Here is a 26,646-nt window from a genome sequence, read left to right as displayed (position 1 = left end):
TATTTAAAATATGCCCTTTGATAAGTTTTGACATATATATACACCCAGGAAACCATGACTACAATCCATATCATAAACATATCCATCAACTCCAAGAAAATCGGTTTTTGAAAATCACTGAGAAAAATCTCCTACCGGAAAGAGATCATTGGAGTGCCCTTGCTTTGCAGATGAGGAAATGAGGCACCAGACAGGAGGGGACTTACACAAAGCCCCTGGTCAGGGCTGATCAGAAGTGGAGCAGGCACGAGGAGCTCCATGCTCAGACCATGGGTCACTGCTCTGACACTGTCCTGTCCTGTCATCCAGGTAATTCCACTCTGCTCTAGGAAAAGACCATTTTAGACCAAATGCTTCTTTATCAGGCTATCAGTGGGGAAGCTGTAATTTAGAAAGAGAAAGATGATAGCTCTCTTCTAATGGCATGTTACTTCCTATTAAGGATGATGTTAGGCACACTTCCCACGTTTGCCCTTTAACCCCAGGAAGTGAGCAGCCTGATCGAGGGGAGAGTGAGGGATTAAACGGAACCACAGGAGATTAAATCCTCCAGCTGAGTTTCCAGGCTCCAGAGCCCTTCAAAATCAAAACTCTGAATGCCCTTGGCATGTAGAAACGTTATTGTTCATAGTAAAAAGAGTCCCACAGCTCTGTTAGTCAACGGTGAATGATAAATTTCAGAACATTCTGAATGGCATAGATTTCTGTGCTCTGCCCGGAAAATCCACAAAATCACGGTGTCTGAAAAGAACGTGCTCCAAATGTCCATCAACCAAACTTTCAACTAGATTTTCCATCGGAGGAAGATGAAGATGGTGTGAGTTGGCTTGGTTCTCTGGCACCCATAAACAGACAACTTTCAATCATGCTTGGTATTGTTTTGTTTGGGCAAATCACTACAGTTATGCAGAAGGGAGCACTAGGGCAGATGGGATGAAAGGTAGGTAGGAACTCTCCATACGGTCTCAGCCACTTTCCCATAAACATAAAATTGTACTCAAAAATAAGTTCATTTAAAAAGGAAAACAACAACAACAAAAAACTTCTGGGAAGCCATGTGCAAATATAATGGAAAGGCAATATACAGTGGGAAATATATGCAACTATTTCTTTGTTTGTTGCAGCATGTATTTTCAAGGATTAATATCCTCACTGGGAAGAGGCCAGTTAGAAAACTCTACAGGAAAGTATCTTGTAGAAAATTGACAGTAACACCCGGGCACCTGGCCAGCTCACTCAGGCAAGGGTGCGACTCTTGACCTCGGGAATGTGAGTTTGAGCCCCATGTTGGGTGTGGAGGTCACTTAAAAATAAAATCTTGGGGTGCCTGGGTGACTCAGTGGGTTAAAGCCTCTGCCTTCAGCTCAGGTCATGATCCCAGGGTCCTGGGATTGAGCCCCACATAGGCTCTCCGCTCAGAAGGGAGTCTGTTTCCACCGCTCTCTCTCTCTCTCTGCCTGCCTCTCTGCCTACTTGTGATCTCTGTCTGTCAAATAAATAAATAAATAAAATCTTTAAAAATAAAATAATAAAATAAAATAAAATCTTTTAAAAAAAGAAGAAAAGAAACGGACAGTAACAAAAATAGGCACACACACACACAATATATGACCATTTTTTTTAAAATATTCAATATCTAGTAACCAAAGAAATGCTATTTTTGAAAATGACATGACATTTTTTTTTGCTTTCTTTTGGTTTTTCACCTGTCCAGTTGGCAAAGTTGTTGGGTTTTTTGGTTGTGGGAGATGGTTGTCTCCTCACTTATTTTTAATACTACCCCAAATTGCTAGAAGTTTTGGGAAAATGGGTACTGGTGGAAGAGTGTACACTGTTAGAGACTTCCAAGAGATTTCCAAGGGATTTGGCAACTGAAAGCCAAATATGTGCCTCTGCACCTAGCATTCTGTTTCAGAATTTCTCTGCCTTTAGTGCCCGCCATTCTTGGTCACACTGCTTCAAAGAAGAGCGAAGGAAGAGGTAGACCAGATGAAAAGGGGTAGTCAGCAAAGCAAAGTTTATTGAGCAAAAGTATAAAGCTCACTGAGAGGGAAAGGGACCCGAAAGGGTCTCCCCCGAGTTTCTAAGTTTAGGGGGTTTTACGAGTTCTTTTGCAGAACCATCTTAAGCAATCAGAGTGTGCTGAGTCGTGCCAGTTAGGGCTTTGGTCACATTATCTGTCTACCTCTTAGGTTTGTGTCCACGTGCTGCCGGTCTTTTTTTGCTGACATCCGGGGGCTTATATCTTAACTGCCCTTGCCAGTGATATTGACAAATGCTTTGTGGTACATTGTCTTATTTTAGAATGTTTTGCAGAAGTCATTTCTGCAAAGGCTGCAGAGCAGCATGGTAGTGAGGTCCTGTCTAAGCTGCAAACAGGATGTCTGTGCTGTTTTATTTTAGCTGTCCTGACTCCATATTTTCTTGCTGGGGACTCTGGCCCTGCCCTAACTATCCAACTAACTCCTAAAAATTCTACTTTTAGACATTTATTCTAAGAAAAGCATTATGGAGAAGCACAAAGATTTACCTAGTATTTATATTATTTCGAACAGTAAAAAATTGGAAAAATCCTAATGTCTTCTAACTGGCAATTGGTTAAATCAGGCAGAGCAAATCTACACCAAACAAAGATGAGGGGACCATTAAAAATCATGTTGTAAGTGAAGGAGATTAAGAGATACAAACTTCCAGTTATAAAGTAAATACGTTACTGAGATGAAAAGTACAGCATAAAAACTATAGTTAATAATACTGTTTTCTTTAAATTGTATTTATTTTAGGTAATCTCTGAACCCAACATGGGGCTCAAACTTATGACCCTGAGATCAAGAGTCACATGCCCTTCTGACTGAGACAGCCAGGGGCCCCGAGAATACGATCAATAATATTTTAGTAACATTGTATTGGTGATAGATGGTGACCACACTTATCATGGTTAGCATAGAGTAATGTATAGAATTGTCGAAGCACTATGTTGTACACTTGAACCTAATATAACATCGTACATCAACTATACTTCAATAATAAAAATTTAAAAATAAATTTTAATTTAATTTTAAAATTATGTTGTACAAGAATACTAAGAATATGTAAAGACGAAGAAAGAGATTCACAGAATATTAAGGTTTTTTTTGTTTGTTTTTAGATTTTTATTTATTTATTTGACAGCGAGAGATCACAAGTAGACAGAGAGGCAGGCAGAGAGAGAGAGAGAGAGAGAGGGAAGCAGGCTCCCTGCCGAGCAGAGAGCCCGATGCGGGACTCGATCCCAGGACCCTGAGATCATGACCTGAGCCGAAGGCAGCGGCTCAACCCACTGAGCCACCCAGGCGCCCCAGAATATTAAGTTTTTTTAAAAAAAAACACTTACAGGGTGCCTGGGTGACTCAGTCGTTTAAGCGTCTGCCTTCGGCTCAGGTCATAATCTCAGGGCCCTAGGATCAAGTCCCTCACCTGGCTCCCTGCTCAGCTGGGAGTCTGCTTCTTCCTCTGCCCCTCCCCACCTCTCATGCTCATGATCTCTCTCTCTCACACACAAAAATAAATAAATAAAATCTTTTTTTTTAAATTTTAAATAATTTTAAAAAAATAAAAGCCACTTACAAATAAATAAATACCTACATACCACTTACAAAACAAAACACATGTTCAAATTATATAGCAGGGAAAAGAAAAAGGATGATATAGGAAAGAAATACCCCCAAAAGTTAACCTAGTGATTTGGTTGCAGAAATTCCCAAATGTTCTCTGTGGCTAACAGTAATTTTAATTTCCCTCATTTGGCTTAAAATTTAAATGAAAGGAAGAAAGAAAGAAAAGACCCAATCTCCCTCTGAGGTGGGGTAGGAAACTACAGACCCTAGCCTCTTTTCTTAGACCTTGGTCTCAACTTGGTTTGGCGTCCCTCTTGATACAGAGCTTACTAGGCTGGCTTTCCTTTTGGTCTTGAGTTCCTGATTTGAGTTCACCCTAATACTCCATTTCCCCTCCTATGAGTACTTCAGGGCTTCCCAGAGTACACGGCCCTAGAAGCTCTCTGCTGCCCCCTCCTGCCACCAGCAAACGACCATTATGTGGATCCAGTGGGATCCAGTTTACACTGGGCACCCCACCATCTTCCAAAGACAGTCTTTACTCTTGCTTAGGTCTGCAAGTCCATTACATAAATTCTTTTTTTTTTTTTAAGATTTTATTTATTTATTTGACAGAGAGAGAAAGGTCACAAATAGGCAGAGAGACAGGCAGAGGGAGTGGGGAGCAGGCTCCCTGCTGAGCAGAGAGCCCGACATGGGGCTCGATTCCAAGACCCTGGGATCATGACCAGAGCCGAAGGCAGAGGCTTAACCCACTGAGCCACCCAGGCACCCCCATAAATTCTTTTTTATATTAAGTCAGTTGGGGAGAACAAACAGACTCTATACGTCATTAACTGTTTGCAACACCAAGCTCAAAAGACCTCCAATATAATAACTATTTGTCCTTCCTCAGCCGGAAGTCAACAGAGCCACCCAAGGCCAAGCTCTGAAGATTTGTCTTCTCACCCTTCTCTTTCTGCGTTAGGTTCCCATTCATGGTCACCTCAGTTCAGGATCCATGAATAAATCTCTTATTTATGGACGATCTCCTGCATGACCAGCACCATTATGTAATAGGGCTCCAAAGATGAATAAGATTTTATCAGCCAAGAGCTCAATGTCTAGACCAGCACAGTTCAATAGACCTTCTATAATGATGGAAATGTTCTTTATCTGCACTGTTCAATAATGCAGCCACCAGCTACGTGTAGCTTATGGCCACTTGAGATGTGACTAGTATGACTGGGGAACTGAATGTTTAAATTTTATTTTAATTAATTTTAACTTAATTTTAAGACCTAAAGCAGTGTAAAATATGTTTCCTTTAAGCACACTACAATGTTTTGGTAAGCCTTTTTTTTTTAATATTTTATTTATTTATTTGACAGACAGAGATGACAAGTAGGCAGAGAGGCAGGCAGAGAGAGGGGGGGAAGCAGGCTCCCTGCTGAGCAGAGAGCCCAATGTGGGGCTCCATCCCAGGACCCCGGGATCACGACCTGAGCCGAAGGCAGAGGCTTTAACCTACTGAGCCACCCAGGCGCCTCTTGGTAAGACATTTTAACTACTGAAAATTGAGCACCCAAATTGAGATATGCTGTGATGGTAAAACACACATGAGATTTCAAAGACTTAGTATGAAAGTTAGAATATAAGATATCTCATTAATAATTTTTATATTCATTACATGTCAAATGATAGCATTTATTAGATAGTAGAGCTAGTATAGATTAGATAGTATAGCTATATTGGGTTAATAAAACATTATTAGAATTAATTGCACCTGTTTCCTTCTATCATTTTTTTTTGAAGTTTTATTTAAGTAATCTCTACATCCAACATGGGGCTTGAACTCACGACCCCAAGATCGAGAGTCACATACTCCATTGACTGAACCCCCAGTCAGGCACCCCCAATTACTAGAAAATTTTAGATAACATATGTAGCTTAGATTTAAATTTCTACTGGGTGACACTGTCTAGATCAAAAAAAAAAAAAAAGGCATCTAAACAGTCTCCTACTAAAATATACTATAGTTTCCTGAGACTTACAAAAAGGTATAATGCATAAAAGTTAAAAGTAGACTTACCTGATTTAACAGGATAGAATAAAGAGGTAAAAAAAAAAAAATCATAAAATCCTTAATTTCAACATGGACTAAGTAAGAGCCTTTTATCTGAGTTGAAAAAGTAATTCATGCTGCTTATTAAGAATTGAAACATTATTGAAATAACTCTGAAAGCTAAATTACTCCTAGAAATAATTAACAGTTTTAGCTATATAAGAACATATTATTATTGGTTATATTTTAAAGATTTAAATTGTTTATTTTTTTGAGAAAGCATACTCATGTGCAAGTTGGGGGAGAGCAGAGAAGAGGGACAAAGAGGCTCCCCACTGAGCAAGGATTCCAATGTGGCACTCCATCCCAGGATCCTGGGATCATGACCTGAGCTAAAGGCAGACGCTTAATCGACTGAACCACCCAGATTCCCTTATTTTTGTGAGTGTGACTTGATAACGGTATTCTGGGAGAGCTGAATTGTATTCCGCTATATGGATGGACTAGAACTTATTCAACCAATTCTTATTTACGATATCCAATTTTTTACTATTCAAAGCATATTACAAGGAACATGCTTATGGTATCTTTGTATAATTGTTATATTTACTTTCTCTGCTTCTCAAATAATATTTGCATAGTAAAAACATTTAAACATTATTAAAAACCGTAACAAAAAAGGTACTACCTCTCTTGCTGCCCACACTCCCTTATCCCAATCTCTACCTCTGATGACTGTTACCAGTCAAAATTTTTTTCTCTATCTATATTAACCAGCTTATTTCTTTCTTTCACAGAATTTTAGACGGGCCATACATACTGTCCAACTTACTTTTTTTTTTTTAAGATTTTATTTATTTATTTGACAGACAGAGATCACAAGTAGGCAGAGAGAGAGAGAGAGAGAGAGAGGAGGAAGCAGGCTCTCCACTGAGCAGAGAGCCCAATGCAGGGCTCAATCCCAGGACCCTGGGATCATGACCTGAGCCGAAGGCAGAGGCTTTAACCCACTGAGCCACCCAGGCGCCCCCCAACTTACTTTTTAAGGTAAAAATTTTGTTTGGGTGAAGGAGGTCAAAAGGTAGAAAGTAAAAAATGCAGTTGATATAAAACAAATTTTAAATCAGATTCAAAAACTGTGTTTAAAAAGAATGGATTGCGGGGGTCAGAGGATAACACTATGTATAACTTTTTGAACACCTGCCAAAGTCTGTGCCCAATATTTTTATGAGCATTTTGGAAGACACAGAAGTGAAGATAACTTCTCGTTCCGGAGAGCTCACAATTTACAGTATGTGGGGAGATGAGATAAACACGCATACTTTAAAAGTATAATTATAATCTAGTTTATAATTAAGAGCCAAACCATGTAGTTCTAAATTAAAAGTGGATCCATAGTCAGACACTCTCAGAGCGGGAAGGGAAGAGAAAAAATATATATGTATTATTGGGACACCTTTCTATGTTACTGTATATACTTAGGTTACTAGTAAATGCTCATCAAAAAGAAACCCACTCAATAAATTATGATATAACTCTACAGTGGAGTACTATGTGAGCATTAAAAAAATAAGATCGATCTTTATGAACTAACATGGAATGGTGTAAAAAATATATGTATAAACAAAAAAGTGCAAGTTGTTGAATAACATATATTACGATTCTTCTTTTGTAAGAGAAAAAATATTTGTACGATGATCCCTGGCTATCCAAATTTATTTATTTCTAAATTCAGAGAGCGAGAGTTCAAATATGTGTAGTGAATTCAGATGGTGAAGGATACCAAGTTTTCTGAATGTATTCAGCTCCTGAGTTTCAGGTAACAAATAGTAAGAGTTGGGATGAGGAGAAATAGATCTCAAATATTTATCTGAATCTATTCAGTTGTTAGGTTTGAAAAGCAAGATTCAAGCTCATTACACATGTTTATGCACAAAAATGGTCTGGAAATAATGTGCACGGACCTATTAACAGTTATCATCTTTGGGGTGGGATTTACTTTCTTTTTTAACATAACTGTGTTCTGTGAGTTTCTTACAATGCACCCAAGTACTTCTAATCAGAAAACAACATGATAAAGATGTCATTTTTAAGAAGAAGATTCCGGATGACGCCTGGCTGGTTTAGGATTATGAGTTCAAGCCCTATGCTGGGCATGGAGCTTACTTAAAAAAATAAAAATAAGGGACGCCTGGGTGGCTCAGTTGGTTGAGCAGCTGCCTTCGGCTCAGGTCATGATCCCAGCGTCCTGGGATCGAGTCCCACATCGGGCTCCTTGCTTGGCGGGGAGCCTGCTTCTCCCTCTGCCTCTGCCTGCCACTCTGTCTGCCTGTGCTCGCTCGCTCTCCTCTCTCTCTGACAAATAAATAAAATCTTTAAAAAAATAAAAAATAAAAAATAAAATAAAAAAATAAAAATAAAATATAAATAACTAAAAAAGCAGATTCTGGGAACTTGGCAATCTAAGCAGATACAATATTTCAATGACTATCCATCAGTATGTACCTATTTTGTGTGGGTTTACACACACACATGTGTCAGACCAATTCTTAGCAGTAGAGTGCTAGGTTTCAGAGCACAAGCATTTTTTATATTCCCAGGTTGCCTTCCAAAGAAATTACTCCAATTATCATTCCCACCAACATTGCTTCAAAAGGGTCTTCTTTCCAATGCTGGTATCATCAAACACTGGACCTATGTCAGTCTAAAGTAAGAAAAATACTTTGTTTTCCTTTGTATTTAATTATTTGTGAAGTTGATCATCCTTTTGTGTACCATTTAGAATCATTTAGAGTTCCTCTTCGGTAAACTTTCTATTCAATTCTGCTGACCATTTTGGTACTAACGCCTTCGGCTTTATCTTATTCTAAAAACTCATTATAATTTGGGGATATTAGGGCTAGCCCTAATTTTGTGTTCCAAAAATTTTCCCTGTTTGCCTTTGCCTTTTCACTTTATTTACTTTTTTTTTTTCTCTCATTCTCTCTCTCTCTCTCTCTCTCCAGAAGTTTAAATACTTGTGTGCAGTCCAAGTAAAGTCTTTTCTTTTAAGGCTTCTGGGTTTTGTTTATATTATGCTTGAAAAGTCTTCCTAACTTTGAGATTAGGAAATTTTTTACTAGTGTTTTTTTCTAGTACTTTTGTGGTTTCCTTGTTTTATCTTTTAATTTTGTTCCATCTGGAATTAATTTTTATGTAAGGAATTAGTTCACATCACCTTTCAGATATATTCTCCAGGAATGTTTTTCAGCATTTTATACATGTTCTTTAATTTTTATCTCTCTTTTTCCCACAAAAGAACAGAGTCAACAGACTTACATCCAAATATGTAATTGATACAAAAATCCACCACTTCCAGGATGTCTAATGATTTCCAGCTTTGTCTCAACTGAACTAACCTTATAAAATCTGCCCTTCTTATCACTAACATCAACACATTCACTTTACCATGTATAAATGTCAAGGACTAAATATTTGAATACATGTGTAAACATCGATGCACAGAGATATCGGTACCCTTGAAAGTAAACAAATGCAGTTGTTTGAAATGTTCATTCATGTCCTCAAGTACAAAGATTCAAGCTCTGGGAGTTTAGGAGTCTCCGTGCATAATGTCCAAAAACTCCAGTTATTTGATCATAAAACATAAAAAGGAGGTTGGGGGTTCATTATAGTCGGCTAGGATCAGGGCTACAACAGGGGTCTCAACTGTGGGAACCAGCCTGCCCAGAAGAGCCACAGAAGACGGGCCTTAACATTGAGGAGGGGTTCAATATTTGAAGAGTCTAACATATGAAGATTTGGTGACTGGCATTTCAGAGAGAGGAGGCAAGTGTGGGAAGGTAGTTAGGTTGGGGCTTCTTAAAGGCTGGGGGTCATCTTTCTCCACACCCCACAACCTCCCCTCACCAAGGAAGGGAAGGATCTAATGTCAGACTTACTCTTACTGATTGATTATTTGACCTCCCTCATAATAAAAGGACTGTTCCACCCCAGCACAATACATTTTATACCTTCTTATCTTTAATTGTGTAATAAAAGGCTTTCAGTCAAAAACAAAGCAGATCAGGAGATTCTAGAGGAGGTAGCTGAATGACCTAATTGAGTCTTTTGTTGGTGTGGGGACCTGGAACACCAGGTGGCCTTGCCTTCTCACCCCAAGAATGCCACTGATCACCTGCAGAAAGTGACCTTCTCCTTTTTGTCAAGGCCTGGATCCTGCCCTCATGAAGGTCACCTTCTTCCACGTCTTTCCACAGGCACTCCCAGCCTTTTTCCCTTCCTTGGTTCAAGTCCCCTACCTCCCAGAGTCCCCATACACCCAAATCATGATTATACTGAAAAAAAATTTTTTTTTCAATGTTATTTAAAAACTTAATCCTACTTGCTCTACTCCCGGAGCCCCAAGACTCTGCACATTGGAAATTAATTAAAAACTCTTAATTCCAGTATTCCCAACTTAGCAGTCATCAGTATATACTCCTGAACCTTCTGTATAACAGGGATTTTCTGCAAAGTGTGTGATGTGTGTTATCCTTTAGGCTGCGATGCGCCAGAGCTGTCTCAGACCGGTTCCCCAGTCAACGCACTCATCTCTTCCCAACTCCACGTTCACTCATGACACTTTGGTCGTTGAAATAAGCAAGAGTGGGAGTATTTATATCATGAAAATCAGCAAGTGCTACAAAATCAGGGCTTTCAACAATCAGCGCCGATTGTCAAGCATTTACCAGCACACCACTGTTTAAATGATTCTTTTGGTTTCCAGTAATAGAAACCCACTTGAGCTAGACTAAGCAAAAAAGGGAAAATATTATAAGAATCTGCTAGTCAAGTATATGATGCCTGAGGGTGTAAACAAATGGGCCTTAGGAACGAACCGGAACCAGAGACTTGAAAACCATCCGTCACATCTGTCTGCCCTTCTCTGTTGGTTTGATTCTTTTTTTTTCTTTTTTTTCTTTTTTAAGATTTTATTTATTTATGTGACTGAGAGAGAGAGAACAAGCAGGGGAAGAGGCAAGTAGAGGGAGAGGGAGAAGCCGGCTCCCTGCAGAGCAAGGAGCCCTACACGGGTCTTGATCCCGCAATCCTGGGATCATGACCTGAGCTGAAGGCAGAGGCTTAAACGACTGAGCCACCCAGGCATCCCGGTTGGTTTGATTCTTGTCCTTTAGTGAAAACCTGCTTTTTCTGGGTCCCTAGGTACATGAGGGGCAATGTTAGCCCTAAAAATCTGCTTTAAGTCCAGTTCCTAGAGATTTCTTTCCTGGCCCCAGTTCCAAATTTGCAGGAAGGGACTCTGATAGGAAGGACATCCTACTGAACCCATGCCTGGATGGGGTGAAACTGAGATGGGAACAGGCACGATCACACCATACAGCGCTCATGAGAATCAGGGGGAATAGAAACTCCCAGAATTTCTCAGCAATTAATAGCTCTCACCACCATTGTCAAAGGCCAAGCCCAGGCCCCATCAAAGGAGCACATGCACTTTATTTGCAGTTATTTCTCTTCTAGGTAAAAGGAGCTGCTTTAAGGGGCACTGGGTGGCTCAGTCGGTTAAGCATCTGACTCCTGATTTCGGCTCACATCATTATCTCAGGGTTGTGGGATGGAGCCCCAGGTCAGGCTCCGCATTGGGGCATGGATCCTGCTTGAGATCCTCTCTCTCCCTCTCCCTCTGTTCCCCCTCCCAGATGCACTTTCTCTCTCAAAAAGAAAAAGAAAAAGAAAAAGAAAAAGAGCTGCTCTAAGAACCATAAAGGACAAGAAGATGGCGAAGACACCATATTAGCTGCGAGTCGCAGAAAAACCAACTTCAAATGGTTAATAGGGTAATTTTCTTGCCCAAAAAGAAGTCCAAAAGAAGGATGTTTTCAGAATTTGTTAATTCATCAGCTCACGACCTAGTCTCCTCTGTCTCTTCCATATTCTTGCTCGGATGTGTTCAGACCCATACACTTAGGGACACAGGGGGCTGTCACCATTGCAGCCATCATGTGTGGACTAGACATTGTTCACCAAACGAAAAGGGACCATTTCTTTCCTGTGCAGGTCTTTATAAGACAAAGAAGCTTTTCTCCCATTGCCTCCACCAGCAAACTTCCCTTTCCAGGGTTAGCTCCCGTGCCCCTGAGTGAACCACCTGTGGACAAGGGCAAGAATAAAGGCTCCCACAGATGCTTTCTGGGCCTGAAGGGGGGCAATCAGAGAAGAGACAAGAGGGACGCCTGGGTGGCTCAGTTGGTTAAGCGGCTGCCTTCGGCTCAGGTCATGATCCCAGCGTCCTGGGATCGAGTCCCACATCGGGCTCCTTGCTTGGCAGCGAGCCTGCTTCTCCCTCTGCCTCTGCCTGCCACTCTGTCTGCCTGTGCTTGCTCTCGCTTCTCTCTCTATGACAAATAAATAAAATCTTTAAAAAAAAAAAAAAAAAGAGAAGAGACAAGAAGCCCCTGGTCCCCAAGTGGCATTTCTCCAGCCTCTTCGTCCCGCTCTCAACTCTCTGACTTGTTTGTTAGTCAGTCTTCCCAACTCTGGCTGCAGACTCCTCCCCGAGGGACCTGGCTTTTATCTTCCTGCCTCCCTCTCTTGATTTATACTAATTAGTAGCAGAGTTGGCTCCCCACCTGATACTCTCACTGCTAAATCAAGATTTTGAACACACGAAACTTCATGGTGACAGAAAGCCCTAATAAACGAACACAATAATAGACAACAGGCCCCTGTAATAAGGCAGCCTGAGGGACCATCTACGGCAGAGGCCAAACACCCAAGATAAAAGGTAAGAACTAGAAAGGAGCATGGCCTGGGATTATTAACAGTTTTGTTTTCTAAAAAAAAAAATGTCATGCATGTCCTTTGGTGCACTGAGTTGGAATCTGCAACGAGGAATAAGTTATTCAAAACAGAACAAGTATAATTTTTTCATAATACATCTATCCTCTGCCAACCCCTCGAGGTCTCTCTAATAACTTCCAGTCTAAATACAAAAAAAAAAAAAAAAAATTTTTTTTAAAGCTCAGTCTTCTGTTTTTATCTGTAGCCTTTGTGAATTTAGATATGAAGTGTGGCTCTTCTTTACACTAAAAAGGCCTATAAATGTGCAGTTCAGTGGATCTGTGATAGAGACTAAATTAATTAATTAATTAAATAAAAGGCATTTCTCCCTTTTGTCTCCTTCACCACCCCGGCATGTTTGTGCATAATATATGCTTCTCTTAACCTGCCCTGCACCTCTGTGACCACATGTTCCTGACAGATAGAGAATATCCAGGTGGCCTGGTACTTGGAAACTTGTCAGACGTTATTCAAAGCAATAAAGAATACATCATACAAGTCTTTGGTATATTGTTACAGGGAAACGCTGTTTAGAATTTACTAATTGGGAATTTGTGATAATTTGAGGGAGGGCTGGCTGAAGTTAACCTTTGTACTATCTATGGAAAAAAGAAAAGTTCACTGAAGTTCTGAATAGTGTAAACAAGATTGGAAGGGGAATAATTATCTACTTAAAAGAGCCAGTTGTTTTGAAAAGCTTTAGAAGTATCCCTTTACATACAAACAGGGTAATTATGATTTAAACAAAGGCTGGCCTGTTTGGAAGCCTTCTTTGAAATGTCAATTACAAATTACACTTGTTTATTCATCAAGGCAAAACCTAGCCCTGTGTACCAGGCAACAGTTGGTTAGCTGGCTTCCACTTACTCTATTTGAAAATAATAAACCTAAAGTTCTTTTAAAGTAGTATAATTTAATTCAAGCTTTTCACTAATCTAGACACTTGGCCCATCCTACGGTATGGGTGAAGATTTACTAAGTACTTGCATACAGCAGTCGGGAATGCGATTCTCTAACTTAGTGGAATAGTTAGTTGGCTGATCCAGAAAAATCTACACAGAAAGCTACTCCAGAGCCGTGGCTTTTATTTTGTATCTTACCATGGTAAGAAACACATTTTGCATTGCAACTCAGTTCTCACACACTGAAACAAAAAGAATGCTTACCCTTATTATGTGCCATGCACTGTTATTTTCTATTTATTTTTTAATAAATGCTAGTCACAACCCTCTAAATTGATTCCACAATCCATGAATGGGGTTGCTGTTTTGGAAACACTGGGATCTGTGGGGAGACAGTTCTCCGTCCTGAGAGAAAGGGGTGGGGATGGGGAAGAGCTGTGGTTGCTTCTGGTTTCCTTGGCAGTGTCCTCTCTAGCTCTCCACTCACATCCTTGGCCATCCACCTCACTGCTTGAGTCACTACTGTCTCTTGTTCCTGGACACTGCGGAGCTCATTTCTACCCTCATCAGCCCTTCCAGCCAAGTTCCCAGTTCCCCCAGTTCCCACCCATCCCCTTTTCTTCAAAAGACCACCCCGAGTTTCAGCCTGATCTATGGATAAGTTGGCCAAGCTGACCACTGCAGACAAGCTGAGCCTCTCCACTCAACATTGGGGACCCTCCCCAGCTTAATGACTCCCATTTCTGATTCTTGGCTCCATTTTCCACTAACAGTCCTCTGGTCTCTGGACTGAGTTTGGTATTTGGATCTCCCAAGTTCTTATCTAATTGCTCTCCATTAAGAACATGGATAACGTTATTATCATCACAGTAAAAACATCTTTGTGGCCAGACAAAACCCAAGACCCAGCTCCCCCATACTCACCAGCTGTGTGACCTTGCGTAGGTCATTTAATTTCCCTGTCCCTCAGTTTCATCATCTATAAAATTGGGAACATATCTGTTTTGCAGGCTTGTGAAGGGTAATAATCCTTATAAAATGCTTACTTCGGTGCCTAGCACATAGCAAGCATTCTCTAAATCTTGCCTATTCTCAGTACTATTGTTGCTCTTTTTGTTGGCTCAGATTTAACCTACTGGTTCATTTTTTCTCCCACCAAAACCACACCACTCCTGGAAGGCAGATACTGGTTCAGAGTTTGAGACTGCATACCCTGTGGACACAGTTCCCGTCCCCCATTCACCACCCCCTCTCCAAATTACCTCCTGGGTGATGCTCTTATTCTTTCCCATATCCATCTCAGTTAGACCCTCGTTTCCATCCCATATTTGTCTGCATCACAGTTCTTGCCAAGAATTGTGATGCCTGAAGTAAGTGGACAGGGGACAGTGCTGATCATTTAGCTGCGTGAAGGGACCACAGATAGGAGGAAAGCCCCAGAAGTCCATGCCTCCCCTCAAGCAAGCTACCCTAACAGCTACCATGAAAATCAGAGGTGGCCTACTTTATCCTATGCAGCAGCGGGGAGACTGATGAAGGGACTGTATAGCAGCCCAGGGACCCCATCCTGACAGCTCACGCCAGGCTCTGCCTACAAGCAACACACAGCCATGACTAGTGCTTGCTGCCCTGGTTTCATGAACTGTCTGCCACCTCATGGGTATTGTTCCTCGCTCAGTAATCCAGTTCCAACGTGCCTGGCTGTACTTTTGTGGCTCCCCTACCATGTCCTTGCCTTATTCCTTTGATTCCGTGATTTCTCTGGCTTTGGATGTCCTCCCACCTGTGTTTGGCCTCTGTTTTGCTTTGATGTACTCACAGATTACCCTATCTCATATCGATAGTCCCTGCTTTAACTTAATCCTAATTCCTTCTTCTATCCCTCACTATCTCCTACCCTCTCAATCTGCTCTAGCCCCATGGACAAGAAAAGTAGCTGTCTGTGACATGACTCTTCAGATAATAAGGTCATTGGTTTATATTCTAGATGCATAAGCAAAACATTTGGGGCAGGGGTCCTTATTCTGTTATATGGAAAATAGCCCTCATCCTCCGTTTCCTGATGAGATTATATCTGCTTGGGACATGCCTGATGGCTGTGTGAGAGGTGGTGATGGACTTACCTTGAAATCAGGATCTTTCATCTTCAGAGAATAATGGCTAAGATCATTGTAATTAAGAGTCCAAACTCTGAAGCATGACTATGTGGGTCTAAATCCCGTCCCTGCAACTTGCTATTGTATTTTGAGCTTGTTTTTTTTTGGGGGGGGGTGTCTGTCTGAGAGAACAAAGTCGAGGAGGGTGTCGAGGAGTAAGGGAAGTTTTCATGGAAAAGGTTGATGCATGGGGCGCCTGGGTGGCTCAGTGGGTTAAGCCGCTGCCTTCGGCTCAGGTCATGATCTCAGGGTCCTGGGATCGAGTCCCGCGTCGGGCTCTCTGCTCAGCAAGAAGCCTGCTTCCCTCTCTCTCTCTCTCTCTCTCTGCCTGCCTCTCCATCTACTTGATGGAGAGATCTCTCTGTCAAATAAATAAATAAAATCTAAAAAAAAAAAAAAAAAAAAAGAAAAGGTTGATGCCTGAGTATCTCCTCATGAGCTTTTTGCTCATGGCCTCAGACCTATTCAGGCAACCTGAACGAGACAGTCTCCACAAATAAGCTCAGAAATGTCACCTCATGTCCTGGATTCTAGTGGCCTTGTTCCAGTGGTCGGGACTCCCACATTGCCCCCCCCGCGGCAACCCAGGTTTCTGTGCGGCAATCAGTTAAGAAAGCTACTATTAGCGGTAGTAACCAGAGTCCTATCTTGTGGTCCCTCTGCCAGTGAGTCATGAAGGGCTTAGTCCTTATTATCAGGCTGCAGTCTTTATCTTATTTGTAATACCGAAGTCCTTCCCCAAGACTTAAGCCCTTCTTTGAACTCTAGTCCAGTGACTACAGTCCCTGCTGTTTATCTTCTCTTTGCCAACCAGCCCTCTTCTCGGGAATCGGGGCCCTCTTTTATATCCCAGCTGGGGTTCTGCTATCCACCTGGAGAAGGGTCTCCAGAATGGCCACCCATCTACTAAGGCCGTCCTGAATACCCCACCGCTGGGGTTCCCACTTACCTGGAAAGCCCAACCCCATGCATGTCTAGATTTCGGCTAACGGTCGATAAAGACTCTCTCTGACCCAACTTTAGTCAGGCTCCTCTGAGTCCTCTTTAAGACCAGATCTCAACTTTGGTGTCTGGCCCAGTTTGGGTAAGAATCCTGCTAAGTAAGTTTATTGAGAGTCCCCCCACCCTTGATATCTGATCAAGTTTTTCATCCGCTATCTTTGATGTCTGAGTCCTTGGCTGCCTTTAGCAAGAATCCTGTTAGGTCAGTTTAGCAGGAATCCCCCTACCCTTTGATGTCTCTGCTAGTAATTTTCCATTCACTGACCCCCTTCCTCTGCTCCTTGGCTATCAATCACAACTTGTTCTTGCTGTATTTGGAGTTGAACTTGACCTTTCTCTCCTATTGCAATAGATTTAACCCCTATTACAATAGTTTTTTTCTCTCCAAGGTATGGTTGATAGATTTATTTTCTTTTCTAGCACTTTGTGGCCTAGTTATTTTTTTTAATTCTTCAATCTTAACCTTATTGAGTTATAATCCCAACTTCATAGTATAAGTTTAAGGTGTACAACATGGTGATTCGATACACATATATATTGTGAAAGATTACCACAATAAGACTTGTTAACACATGTCCCACCTCACATGACTACCATTTTGTGTGTGGTGAGAACATTTTAGGTTTACTCTTAGCAACTTTTAACTGTGTAATTGTAACAGCATTGTTAATTACAGTCACCATGTTGTACATTAGATGACCCAAAACTTACTCAACTGAAAGTTTGACCAACATCTCCTCATTTTCCCCAGCCTCCGCTCCTGGGAACCACCACTGTATTCTCTGTTTATGTGAGTTTGGTTCTTTCAGATTACATGTATAAATGAGATGACAGTATTTGTCTTTCTCGGTCTGACTTATTTAAAATATGGAATTCTCCACCAATTTGCGTGTCCGCCTTGCCCAGGAGCCATGCTAATCTTCCATTGTTCCAGTTTTAGTGTATGTGCCGCCAAAGTGAGCACTACAGTTGTCTTGAATAAAGTCCTCCCCACCATATTTAACCAGGGGCACCTGGTTGACTCAGTTGGTTAAGATCTGTCTTTTCCTTAGGTCATGATCTTGGGGTCCTAGGATCAAGCCCCGCATCGGGCTCCCTGTTCAGAGGAAGCCTGCTTCTCCCTTTCCCCTCCTGTGCTTTCTCCCTTCCCCTCTCTCAAATAAATTTTTAAAAATCTAAAAACAAAAACAAAGGGACACCTGGGTGGCTCAGTTAAGTTGGGTGTCTGCCTTCAGCTCAGGTCATAATCCCAAGCTCCTGGGATCAAGCCCCACATTGGGCTCCCTGCTCGGTGGGGAGTCTGCTTCTCCTTCTCTTGCTCCCCCTTCTTGTGCTCTTTCTCTGTCAAATAAATAAGTAAAACCTTAAAAAAAAAAAAAAGGTGTCAAAATAATTTTTTCCTTTAACACTTGCCACGGCCTTTAGACAATAACCATGTGGACAACCCATGGCCCAGTCACCCTCTGGGCCACACTGCCTTCCCTCCTTGTTCTACTCTGGGAATCAGGTCTTTTTCCAGGCTCTCGAGTTCTTCTTCCTCACCAACTGTAGCTGACGCATGTGCAACAACACAGCTCAGGTAGAGTCACCCGAAAATATGGACCTAGAGAATACGGTCCATTCCATGCCAACCAATGTCACCTAATTCATTCAGTCAATCAAAACATACAAATGAATTTAAATGGTTTCTGAACACAAATATATTTTCAAAGAGCGTCCTTATTTGTATTACAGACATAAACAAAATACATACACTCAAGGCATAAAATATGTCTTGTGCTCTTTTGAATTAAAAAATCCTAGTAGAAGCAGATATTTGATGTTCCAATGGTGCCATAAACAAATTCACAGGCCTGTTTTTGGATAAAGGATTATCTGAAATTTTACCTCTTGGGTTTCAATATGTTTTTGTTGTTAATAGAGAGACTTTATTGTAAAAGCCTCTGCACCTAGAGCTCTGGTGATTTTTTTTTATGTTTCATTTGTCTCTTTCATCTGGCTGCAAGTAAGTAAGGACTTGATAAAATTCAAAATTTACTGAATTTTGTATTAATGTCAGGTACACAATTTTCCTCTTGATTATCTCCCTTCATGTGGGTTACTGAAGTACTTTGAAGGAAGTGGCGGGCCAACCATTCATTGGTTCTCATGGCTTTGCAGTGGAGGCAGGGCCTTTCCCTGATTTGGCAACTTCCCACATTCCTTGGCCTCTGAGCTATTTTTCTCTTCTTAATACTAGCTGGTGATGGATGGTGTTCACTTTCACTCTCCTTCCACGAGGAGGCTCCCGAGTTCGATTCTTCACTGTCACACTCAGTCGTATCACTATCGTGTTGGATCTGATTCACCTGGCTGAACTGAGAATGGCGCCTGGCTCGTCTTTGTTCAAGATAGGCATTGACCAAAGCCACTTCTGAGTCAGTTACAGGGGTAAGTTGGCTCTGCTTTGGTTTTTTCATCATTTGTAAAGAGTCCCAGTCACCATCTTTGCTTTGCCGCTTATAGGAAGTGTCTTTGCTTGCTAACAACCAATGAAACAAATCAAGATGTTAGGCATATCATTGGTTACAGCAACTTCGTATTACATAAGGAAGCCTATGGCATGTATGGACTCACTCTCGGTTGCCATTTGGCAAGCCACCACTTGTCTCGGCTCATTTGCAAGCATTGGCAACTGCCTGCCTTTTCCGGTATGATACCAAGTCCTCTAAAGACCAGAGGGTTCAAATAGATGCTTGACACATTGTTTTTGAAGCCTTGTGGACCCCTGATATAAGATCAAGGGAAAGGTCACCAAGCTTTTCCAGAGAAGGACACTTTTTTCCCTTGCCTTGAATTCTTAAAGATTCAAGTATGTATGTGCATGTGACTTGGGTAGCAGGAAACTAAAAAGGGTCTTTTCTTTACACAGTGCTGTGCTGGAGTTGTCTTCTACCAGCGAGCTCACAAGAACAGAGGGTTAAACTTACAGGAATTCTGTGAGATGGTTGTTAAAACACAGCCTATTAGTCAAAATTAAATTATACAAACTTACCATTAAATCCATTTATTACACATAAATGTAATAAATATTCTAAGCTAATCAGTTCCTAATTATTTTATTAGATTTTATTAAGAAATAGCTCTTGAAGCTATTTATGTCTGTGGTATCTGGATATTGGAAATCCTAAATGGTGTGCTACCATGCATCTCTTCCCAACTCCACTTCAGTAACATGTTGGTAATTTGCAATCAGAGTGGGCGGGATAAAAAGCAACAAGCACTAAAAATCAGGTCTTGTTTATGATTTTGTTGATTGTCTCGGCTTAAAGTGGAAAAGAACATGTTACTAACATAGATTACATTTAGAAGTGTCATCTTTAGCTACTACATTGTGAATCGCACCCCAAAACGAGGAAATATCCTTCCAGAGTATTCTAAAATTATTATCCAATTCAGGAAAGAAGTCATATCATTGACAACCAAGTTAAGTTATAACATACATCTTCCTGCTTCCTTCATCTTACTCCTTAACTTAAAAGAAACATAACATTCATATAGGACTATACTTGTTCACACATGCGGCCGTCGGTTGGCTTAGGATGCAAGGGTCTGGCAGAAATCTTGGGAAGTGCTTTGTCAAATTGGCAGTCTATTACCATAAAGTATATTATATATCTTGTTACTTGTAAATTGTGTGATATACATCCTTTATATCAGCAACATTAAAAAAAAAAACATGCGGGGTGCCTGGGTGGCTCAGTGGGTTAAAGCCTCTGCCTTCAGCTGAGGTCACGATTCCAGGGTCCTGGGATGGAGCCCCTCAATGGGCTTTCTGCTCAGCAGGGAGCCTGCTTCCCCTTCTCTCTCTGCCTGCCTCTCTGCCTACTTGTAATCTCTGTCAAATAAATAAATAAAATCTTTTTAAAAAATGTCATATAAAGCTCATAATCCTATAGCAACACTAATAAAGTTGTATGAAAGGCAAACTATATGCAGGGAGAATGCTTGAGGAATGAAAAGAGAACTTGAACTCTACATACTAGTAATTTATGGCCTTTAGAAGCTCTACTGAAGCAGCTAAGCTGTCCTGTGCTAAAGCAAGAGGCCCATCCAAGGGGACCACCACAGGTCTGGGGAGGCCTATAACCACGCTCAGTTGTTTGCTTTCCACACTCAGCACATATTTCTCTCATCATAGTTCAATACCAAATAGGTACCAGCTCTCACCTTTACTGATTGAGGTGCTGGTCCCACTGTCTTCATCCTTTTTCTTCTCCGACATCTGTTTCAGAAATACAGGTCAGTAATAGCAGTCTCAGTTGGCTATTTTTCAAGTCCATAGAACACTGTTGCCCTAGACTCTTGGGCAATGTCTAATTTTAAACATTCAGTACAATTCAATAAATTCTTACGGAGTTCCTATTAGAGTGATCATCTCATCTGCTGCTCACTGGAAGACCAGGCTTTGAATGCAGAGTCTGCCCAAAAGTTTTGAACCAAGCCAAATGGAACAAAGACTTGAGAGAAAATAATACTGATGAAGATCTATGGGTTGTAAAGTTTTCCTGTACTCACATTGTAAAGAAATATCATTTAAAAACAGATTTGATAGTACTGGGATTCATTTTAAATTACTTTGTAAAGACTTTATCAGGTCACCTTTTTTGTAATCCTTGAAGATCTTTACCAGAGTTCATAAATCTACTATATCCCAAGTCCTTCCGAAACTTTCCTCTAAAATGCAACCATAACATTATCTATGGATTTGGCAACAGAAAAGAAATGGATTTCTTTGAATAGTTCCTCAAATACCCTAGCCCAATACTCCATAAATAAATTTGTCCCATTGTTCAGATTAGTGTCCCATTTTTTGATACTGAACATGATTTCGCTAAAATATAAATATAAAACAACTCTTTCAGAATGTAGCAAAACTTTATTCATAACACTTCTGACATGTAATAATTCTTACTAGGAATCTATCACCAGGAAATAACCCCTCAAAGAGAGAAAACTTTATGTACAAAAATAATCACAGTGTAATTAGGATAATATAAAATTCAAAGGTAGGCAATGGTTAAATTACAGACAATCATAATATGTAGTTGTAAAAATTATTATAAGAAAAGCATGTCTCGACATGAGGAAATACATGTTGTACTACTAAGTTAAAAATCAAGATACAAATTTGTAGGGGCGCCTGGGTGGCTCAGTGGGTTAAAGCCTCTGCCTTCTGCTCAGGTCATGATCTCAGGGTCCTGGGATTGAGCCCCGCATCATTGGGCTCTTTGCTCGGCTGGGGGCCTGCTTCCTCCTCTCTCTGTCTCTGCCTGCCTCTCTGCCTAATTGTCTGTCAAATAAATAAATAAAATCTTAAAAAAAAAGATACAAATTTGTATATGTAGTACAATCACAAGAAGGCTAAAAACATGAAAAGACTTTAAACAATGTACACAAGTGTTAGCAATGGTTGTGAGAGAAACGGTGATACTTTTCCTTCTAACTTTTCAAGTTGTCTACATTTGGGGAAAACAATGAATTTTCGTAGAAAGTCAAACTTCCTTGGGGTTGAAAATGCCATACCTGGGTATTCATAGCTACAATCCAGGATCCTTGGCCCATTCCTTTCTTAATATCTGATCTCTACAACAGCAGGCAAGTATCTTTAATGAGATCCCTCTCTGCTTTTTGGGTTACTGCAAACATTCTCTGAAAAATTTAAGAGTGGAATCCTCTTTTGAGATATCTCTCTTTTCACAATGACTGGTGGGGGGAGGCTTATTTTAAATTTAATATATATAGAGATAATTATTAAATGATTAGAAGTTCATACACCTAAAATTTTGTTCATGGTAGTTGGTTATTTCCAAGTAATCTGGAGTGGGTTTTTTTTTTTTCTCATTTTTTGCACTTTCTTGTAATTTCCATGTTTTCGATAATGCATACTTTTATAATGGACAGGGAGAAATGTTTAAAAATATTTATTAGGTTTACATAATTTTTACAGAAAGCTTCCATTTTTGACTTGATGTCAAATCAAAACAGAATCTCAAAATCAAAAGATTTTGCATCAAGCTAAGTAGAATCACATGAACTGTGGTTACCAAAAGCACTTTCTTAACTATCTGTGTGCGATTCAGTGAGCGAAAACATCAGCAGGGCCTGCCCTGAGGAGTAGGGGAAAACAGAGAGGAGATCTAGACTATGGCTCTGCCTTTCAGCCATGGAACAGCTCTGCAATTTTAGCAATTCACTTAACACCTCCCTAAAGCTCAGTTTCCACACATGCAAAATGAGAAACTTGGACCAGTATTGTTTGGAAAAATACCAGCACTAACAGTCTGAATAAACACTAAACAAATACACAAACTAAATATAGTATTTATAGTCTCTGAAAGCAAAAGGGTAAATGCATCGTAAGTAGTGGCAAATCCAGAGGAAATCAGCATGTTTCACGTTTGAGGATAATTAACACCACATTTCCATCACGCTTTTACCATTACTTCAAGGTTTGTAAATAAAGGCCCATAGTTTAGCTGAGAAAATGAAGTTCAAAGTGAAAGAAAAATTCCATCCTCCTTGACTAGCTCTCATATGGTTCTCAGATTTCAAATCTGGGACCCTTCACAAGCAGCAGTTCAGCTCATTGTAACTGCCATGGGGGTACAAAGTGAAAGACGAAACCTCTAAGATAATTAAGGTTTTAATCAGCACTGAATAGATTTAATTCAACATTTCAGCTATGCTTTGAAGCAAATGAATTACATGGCAGGAAACCTAGGTCTATTTCTCCTCCAACATTTAACCACTTGTGTAACATTGGACAAGTCACTTAATTTCCTTGGGCCTTATCAATTAAAAAAAAAAAAAGCAGGGATACTGGTATCTTATTTGTCTACAAAAAGGTGGCTGGACTGTCAGCTCTCTTGGGTCCTTGAAGCTCAGACTCTGATTCCAAAGAGCTGATACAAGCAAAGGAGCAGAAGAATAACTTAGATCTCTTAAGTAGTCTTCGTGATGAAATTGCCAGGAATCAATTTCAATTTTTTGTTAATTTTCTAAAGTAGCTTTTCTGGCCAATCCAGACAAATTCAATATACTTAGCTAGGGAGTCTAGGACATATATAAGGGATCACTATTCTAAATCTCCTTTTGGCAAAGTATCTACTTTAAGAAGTATTTAGACTTTAGATGAAACTTCTTCTTAGGAAGAAGAGGTAGTGAGGGGAAGAATCTTTGATTATTATAATGGAATCCAGCTGGCATAGATATAACAAACCTCTTCCTCTCCATCTAGAGCTGATGCAGCACTCAGTCTAGCTGACCATTGCCAGCCCAGGGGGCTGGCTGTAATGCCAAATGATGGTGGTCTGATTAATCATCAGCCTGGTATTAATGGCCAGCAAGGATGCCATGTCAGCAATTTATAAGAGCTTGCTTACTCATAATACGTTGGAGATACACAGTCCTAAAAACCTGGGCTACCCCCTTCCTAAGAGGATGGTATTTTCTTTTGCTAGTAGGCGGTCTGAAGTGATGACTTTTGTTCTGTTTAGTTTAATTTAGTTCTGCATCTTATCTTTCAGGAGAGGACATTGCCTCATTCTCAAATCTCCCAAATCCTACAACATGTATTCTATAAATATGACAACTTTTGTATCTTTGATTAGAATTACGTGCCTACAAAAGGAATTTGGAGGTCATTTACCAGTAGGGAAGTTTATCCCAGCATTTCACAGCCTATGGACAAACTACAAACAACTTAAATGTCTCCAAATTGCAGATTTGTTATGGTGCAACCACAAGACAAAATTACGCAGCCATTAAGAGTGCTGCTGTGTGAATACGATTTGAGGAAATGTGACAATATAATATTAAGTTTTTAAAAAGGATATGAAAATGTCTACACTACCAACCATGTAAGATCAAAGAGAGATTGAGAGAAATATATTGAGATAGAGAAAAATAAAAAACAAAACCAGACTATTACTCCAAAATATTAACAAGGGCTCTCTCTAGGAAATAGGATTACAGTAGTCTAAATTTTCTTCTTCATCCTTTCTGTATTCTTGGATGCTCTAGAAAGAGATTGCATTGTTTTTAAAACTAGAAAACAAACTTCTAAAAAGTAGCTTGACCGAAGTAAAGTGAATTTATTTTATGGAAAATCCCCTATGATACAGTAAACATATTATTTTAAATGAAATAGGATATCCTACCCAGACAGAAGCCCGAGAGAACAACATCAGGACCAATATAATGACAAAATACCAAAGCAGGAAGCTCCCTATTGTCCCGCAAGAGTCATCCTTCCGGCATTCATATTCCTGACTTGGAATGGTAAAACTTAAAGGTATGGGGGGAGGATCCACCTCCCAAAATAAGGAAAAAAGGTCTCCCATGATGGCTTCTTGCTTTGAAAATAAAGCATGCTCAAAGGAATGAAGATGACTGGGAAGTACTTCACTCCATGTGTATGACAATTTCCTTGGCAACCTATTGTGACACACGCTTCAGTAACTGTGACAGGAACTGACAAACACTTCTTGGATTTCTAACTTTTTGGAAGATTTATCTAAATTATTTCTATGAGAGTTATGGTATTTCCCCCATACATCAATAGGGTGCATTCTACCTTAATCTTTTTTTATTTTCCTGAAACTTGTACATACTGTATTTTCTTTAAATTTTAATGTCTGTAATATCTAAGTTTCTGAGGTATCCATTTTTTTCAGTCTCTGTATGTATCATATCACTGTAAATTGACATGCACACACCTAACATATTATAGACTGAATTATGTTCCCCCAAAATTATATGTTGAATGAATAATCCCCAATTTGACAATAACTGGAGATAAGGCCTTTAAAGAGATAATTAAGGTTAAAGAGGTCATAAAGATAGGGCCCTAATCCAGATGACTGATGTCCTTATAAGAGAAAGAGACACCCCATGGATGTGTGAACACAGAGAAAAAGACCATGTGAGGACACAGAAGGTGGCCATCTTCAAGCCAAGGAAAGAGATCTCAGGAGAATCCAGTTTTGCCGGTGCCTTGGTCTTGGACTTCTCACCTGCAAAACTGTGAAAAAATACATTTTTGTTGTTCAAGCCATCCAGTCTGTGGTATTTTTTTTATGGTAACCCTTGCAAACTAATACATAAGGCCAGTTATATAGCAAAGCAGTATATCTAATAGTGTTTCTTTTTAAGCCTTCAATAAGTGCACAATAACTTAAGGACATTAAGAGAGGAAATAAAGATGTGTCTGTTGTAGGGGTGCCTCGGTGACTCAGTCTGTTAAACCTCCTTGTCTCAGCTCAGGTATTTTGATCTCAGGGTTGTGAGTTCAGACCCAGCTTGGGCTCCATGCTAAGTGTGGAGCCTACTTAAAGAGAGAGAGAAAAAAAAAAGACGTGTCTGTTGTAAATGACATTAAATGTATACAATTTCTTAGGAAAGAGATATGAGGTGGGGAGGAACCTGGTATTCTAATTTTGACTGGACATTGGGTCCCTTCACTTTGAACAATTTTTGAGTAAGTTCATCTCCGAATCTAAAACTAGAGCAAAACATCATTGCTGCTAAGGCAGTCTAAAAATGATTAAAACCACAGTTTAACAAAACCTGTTAGGGGCCCCTGGGTGGCTCAGTGGGTTAAAGCCTCTGCCTTCTCCTTGGTCATGATCTCAGGGTCCTGGGATCAAGCCCTGAGTCGCATCCGGCTCTCTGCTCAGCGGGGAGCCTGCTTCCCTTCCTCTCTCTCTGCCTGCCTCTCTGCCTACTTGTGATCTCTGTCTGTCAAATGAATAAATAAAATCTTTAAAAAAAAATCTGTTAGATCTTTAAGAACATAGGATACCTGCAGATTCCATTAATATGCAATACCACGGGGAATCTTAATTTTCTTCTATTTGACTTTAGGTGCATCTTAGGAAAAATTTTGGTCATTGACATGTAAATGATGTAACAATCCACTAGCTTGTTGTGAAAAGACGTGGTGTTTTCATTAGGGTAACATTTCCCCACATCCCCAAAGGCAGGTCCCCACTCCCGGGCCATGGTGGCTGTTGGCCTTGTGCCTTAGGCCTGCATCACCTCCTCCAGGAAGCTCACCAGGAGCC

The 26,646-nt window shown here is 40.3% G+C and overlaps 1 protein-coding gene and 1 non-coding gene across 2 annotated transcripts; both read right to left on the bottom strand.

Annotated features, from left to right (window-relative positions):
- Positions 1-17,401: 17,401 nt before the first annotated feature.
- Positions 17,402-17,504, bottom strand: LOC125081520 (U6 spliceosomal RNA). The gene has a single exon (XR_007121722.1). It is a non-coding gene; the product is annotated as a U6 spliceosomal RNA (small nuclear RNA).
- A 724-nt stretch (positions 17,505-18,228) lies between these two features.
- Positions 18,229-25,020, bottom strand: SSMEM1 (serine rich single-pass membrane protein 1). Its single transcript, XM_047695220.1, has 3 exons — positions 24,742-25,020; positions 20,750-20,804; positions 18,229-19,061 (listed from the first exon to the last, which is right to left on the bottom strand). The coding sequence occupies exons 1-3, from the start codon at positions 24,922-24,924 to the stop codon at positions 18,568-18,570; spliced, it is 732 nt and encodes a 243-aa protein (XP_047551176.1). The 5' UTR covers positions 24,925-25,020; the 3' UTR covers positions 18,229-18,567.
- Positions 25,021-26,646: the final 1,626 nt, after the last annotated feature.

Source organism: Lutra lutra, chromosome 11 (assembly GCF_902655055.1).
Source record: "Lutra lutra chromosome 11, mLutLut1.2, whole genome shotgun sequence".
NCBI lineage: Eukaryota > Metazoa > Chordata > Mammalia > Carnivora > Mustelidae > Lutra > Lutra lutra.
This window is presented reverse-complemented; position numbering and strand designations above follow the sequence as displayed.

What these genes read in the sequence shown, in the direction of transcription:
- SSMEM1 (XM_047695220.1), bottom strand. Translation starts at nt 24,924, where the DNA reads ATGGGAGACCTTTTTTCCTTATTTTGGGAGGTGGATCCTCCCCCCATA. An exon ending in TCTCTCGGGCTTCTGTCTGG is followed by an intron (nt 20,805 to 24,741) that starts GTAGGATATCCT and finishes TTTCTGAAACAG; the next exon opens with ATGTCGGAGAAGAAAAAGGA. An exon ending in CAGCACCTCAATCAGTAAAG is followed by an intron (nt 19,062 to 20,749) that starts GTGAGAGCTGGT and finishes ATTGGTTGTTAG; the next exon opens with CAAGCAAAGACACTTCCTAT.